This window comes from Setaria italica, chromosome IX, assembly GCF_000263155.2.
Source record: "Setaria italica strain Yugu1 chromosome IX, Setaria_italica_v2.0, whole genome shotgun sequence".
NCBI lineage: Eukaryota > Viridiplantae > Streptophyta > Magnoliopsida > Poales > Poaceae > Setaria > Setaria italica.
Window position 1 is genome coordinate 51,423,709 of NC_028458.1, and position 4,129 is coordinate 51,427,837.

A 4,129-nucleotide genomic window follows, 5' to 3' on the forward strand; every position below is an offset into this window, starting at 1 on the left:
AAAGGGAGGGCGGGGGCAGGGCTAAACAGTAGCCCCCCCTTTTTTAGGGGTGGGGTAATGTGCGACCCCAAAATAAGAATTGATTATGGGTCCTGGATAACCCTCCCCCCCCCCCCCCCCCCCCCCCCCCAAGAAACGATTCAGACTGTACACATTGATAATCGAGATATCACAATCAAATCATTTTCAGGAATAGTACACAATGTTGGGTAGCTGATTGCCATCACTTGCCACCTCGGTTCTCTTTCAGCACCTTTTACTACGTACTCGCTTCAGAAATCAGACAGACCAACTACCTTGTAATCGTCTGCACATGCAATGCAGGTCCTGACCATCAATACTTCAAAGATTACTGGCCACCATGATTACTGGCAAAACAGCTCAGACAACGTCCTCCATTTCCTTATGTTATCCTCTAATCCCCCACAGGCCACGGATGTTGGTTCAGCCATGCCTGTCACCCTTCCACTAAATCTCATCGCGATCGACGCCTTTCTGCTAAAAGATACGGACACCTCCGAGCACCAAGCCACCATGCTTCCCATCCATCCTGGAAACTGCACAGGGCAATTACAGCAGAGCTACGCTTCCCACTGCAAATTGCGGAGCAAAAAGGGCATCTGAATCCAATCAGGCCGTAGCCCTATTCACTTTGCCGAAGAAAGCATGATTATACTGGACGGAAAGCGTGTTAGCAAACTGCCTCCCTTGAGCTATAAGTGTAGTCCAAGAGGGAGTGCTCGGATTCCCCCTTCTCCTTCTCCGCTCCACCACCAGTCTCCTAATTCTGATAGTTTATGGGTGGTGGCTCTTCCGTCTCGCCCAGCCCTGTCCAGCAGTCGTCTACCTTCCTCGCTTATCCCACTCCTCTCTAACCACTGTACTAAACTAGCAGTACCGGAGCTGGACTGCCTCTACTTGTACTGATTGCTTGTAGCTGTACTGCGCTGACATTATATACCTCTTCTTGCTCGTGCCAATTGCCATTGCCAACCACAACGCGACTTTCATTGCTTCGAGAACATGGGAGTTGCAAGAGTTTTCGTCGTCGTTCTTGCTCTGATTTGCATATTTGTAAGAGGTAATTCGATTGTTAAAGAGTAGTTGCTTTGGTAATTGATGGAGTTCTTGTAATTGTGAGCTGAATCGACGTCTTTGGTTGCAGAGGGGAGGGCAGCGACATTCACGTTCGTGAACCGGTGCACGGGGACGGTGTGGCCGGGCATCCAGTCGAACGCCGGAAGCTCGAGGCTGGACCCGACGGGGTTCGTGCTGCCGCCGGGCACGTCGCGCGCGGTGCCGGCGCCGTCGGGCTGGTCCGGCCGTGTCTGGGCGCGCACCGGCTGCGCGCAGGACGCCACCGGGAAGATGGTCTGCGCCACGGGCGACTGCGGCTCGGGGTCCCTGGAGTGCAACGGCCAGAACGCGGCGACCCCCGCCACGCTGGCCGAGTTCACGCTCGCCGGCGGCGCCGGCGACGACTTCTACGATGTGAGCCTCGTGGACGGTTACAACCTTCCGATCCTGATCGAGCCCGCTGGCGCCGCCACGGGCGCCACGACGTGCGCGGCGGCCGGGTGCACGGCGGACCTGAACGCGCGGTGCCCCGCGGAGCTCCGCACCGAGGGCGGCGCCGGGTGCCGCAGCGCGTGCGACGCCTTCGGCAAGCCCGAGTACTGCTGCAGCGGCGCGTACGCCAACCCCAACACCTGCCGCCCCACGGCCTACTCGCAGGTGTTCAAGTCGGCGTGCCCCAAGTCCTACAGCTACGCCTACGACGACCCCACCAGCACCTTCACCTGCGCCGGCGGCCGCGACTACACCATCACCTTCTGCCCCGTCGCCACCCCGAGGTCTGTCCGCCCGCCGCTCGCTCCCTCTCTCTCTCCCCGCCTCACATGGCCACAGTTGACTCCACACGCCACTGCACTGGTACTCCAGATATTAACTTTCTCCTATGACCGTTTAATCTGGCGTTACGTCTTGATTGGAGTGTGGTTAGCCATAAAAGCTCGCGAGATTTGCGACGGCGGCATGGGGTGTTACACCTAGCCATCGTGTACCGGTAGTGGTTGGTGCACGATCATGAGTGCGTGACGGAGCATCGAGCGTGTCATATCACCTTATCTGTCTTATTTAAATGCGTAGAAAATGAGTGCAGGTGCAGTGCAATATGCCAAAAATCTGAAATGGAGTTGAATGGGACAATGAGAGTGAGAGGTTTGGAAGATTGCAATGGGATGCAATGATTGGCCTGGATCGGAGTTAGTACCTTAGTATTTCTCATTAGGTTGATACATTCAGGGTACCTTGCCATTTCCGTTGGTGCTTAACTTGTCACGAGAGGTTTGACCCCCTGTGTGGAGTGTGGGGACCCCTCTTCTTACCGCTGTCGGTTTACATGTCAACGTCATGGCAGGCCATGCCCGTCGGTTTTCTCATCTCGTGAGGTCAGGGTAGAAAAGGGAACGTAAACAAACCATAGCTGACAAGCTGAGATCACGACGGCAATCGGGAATATTTATTGCTATGCAAAAAAGATAAAAAGCACGCGCAAAGTTACTTTCAGTAGATTACAGCCGCGTTCTTTTCACTGACTGCATGTCCCCTTTTTGATAACAACGTGCAGCGTGAAATCGTCGGGCGGGCCTGGAGCGACGACAGCGCCACCGACAGGCGGCCTGACGCCGACGCTGCCGGGGGCGGGCACGGGCGCGACGCCGCAGATGCCGAGGCCGGCGGGCCAGCAGGGCGGCCCGGACGGGCAGGGCGTGATGCTGGGCGACAACTCCTGGCTCGCCAGCCTCGCCACGGGCGACGCGTCGTCCGCGCCGCCGACGTCGAGGCCCGTGTTCCGTGCCTTGCCCCTCGCGCCGGCGCTCCTCCTCCTCGGCCTGCTGCTATAGCACCCGCGGCGCCCACCCAACCAAACCCATCACAACAAGTGAGGCGAACGTCTTGGCCAAAAGCAGCGAGCGTCGCGCGCGCACCGGCGCACGGGCCACCGGAGCAAAGCGAGGTGGCTCCGCGTGCCGCGGTGCCGATGCGGACGCCGAGCCGCTGGATGGAAGGGTGGTTGGTGCTGCGCGCGGTGCGGCGGTGGGGCTGGCCGGGCCGGGTTTGTGGGTGCGTGGGGATGATATGATTTGATTTGACCAGGATCGCATAACGCCATTTGTAAAATCCGCCACCTTCTTCTTCTTCTTCTTCTTGGGGTTTGTGCCGTTGTGTTAAGGGAAAAGAAAGAAAGGAAATGTACAAGAAGATTGTCTCGCAGATAACGAAAGAATAGAGCAATGATTATGCACGCACTCAGCACTCCGGCCATCAGGCGCTAGTGGCGAACCAACTAACACTTGCGCACGACGGATCATCAGGCTCAGGCTAACCATTAACAAAGTCTCTTACTAGCTCACATCATTCTCAACGGTTGACATAACACTTACCTGCTACGGAGTAGTACGTTACATGTCTCTTTGATGATGAAACTGCCCCGTCCGGGCCCAGTTGTTGCTGTTACCGAACAGCCGTTTTCAGAGACGTGGCAGGTGCACTATCTCCCGGACACTCTACCGAACGTTCTTCCTGCTGCATTTGAAATATTTTCTCATGCATATGGTGCAGGCAGGCGTGCAGGAGGTGATCTTGATTTCTGAAGGCTACCTGAACGCGTGCCCCAATCAACAGCTAACAATGATTTTCATAACATTAATTGTATTGCCACGTAAAACTTTTAGCTTATGTGGCACTATATTAAATAAGAGAGAGAATGGAAAGAGAAAGAAACTGGGTCTCATGAAGATCCAGTGTCAACACAAGAACCTATACACTAGATATTGCCAAATTTTGCATTGGGAGAATATGGTGTCTTCGTAATTGATGAGAAACAAATATGATGGGTTGAGTGGAGAGATGATGAATTTATTAAGAACCTGCACTATACACTAAGGCCAGTCTCAGGGTATAGTTTCATGGCACAGTTATTAAGGTTGAGAACTTGGTAATTGTGTCTGCTGGGTTTTACGGTAACGAAACTCCTCTCACATATCATGAAATTTCATCACCTCTTTCCTCATAATAATCTTGCCACGTCGGCAAAATTGCTGAGGTGTCTTGTTATTTAGTGATC

The 4,129-nt window shown here is 54.6% G+C and overlaps 1 protein-coding gene across 1 annotated transcript; it reads left to right on the forward strand.

The window, feature by feature from the left end:
* Nucleotides 1-446: 446 nt before the first annotated feature.
* On the forward strand, nt 447-3,311 carry LOC101774730 (thaumatin-like protein 1b). Its single transcript, XM_004984973.4, has 3 exons — nt 447-1,081; nt 1,166-1,853; nt 2,630-3,311. Exons 1-3 carry the CDS (start codon nt 1,024-1,026, stop codon nt 2,904-2,906), a joined length of 1,023 nt encoding a protein of 340 aa, XP_004985030.1. The 5' UTR covers nt 447-1,023; the 3' UTR covers nt 2,907-3,311.
* The last annotated feature ends 818 nt before the right edge of the window (nt 3,312-4,129 follow it).

Excerpts from the sequence above, each read along its gene's own strand:
- LOC101774730 (XM_004984973.4), top strand. The coding sequence starts at position 1,024 with ATGGGAGTTGCAAGAGTTTTCGTCGTCGTTCTTGCTCTGATTTGCATA. Across the intron at positions 1,082-1,165 it reads GATTTGCATATTTGTAAGAG|AGGGGAGGGCAGCGACATTC; the intron begins GTAATTCGATTG and ends CTTTGGTTGCAG. Across the intron at positions 1,854-2,629 it reads TGCCCCGTCGCCACCCCGAG|CGTGAAATCGTCGGGCGGGC; the intron begins GTCTGTCCGCCC and ends AACAACGTGCAG.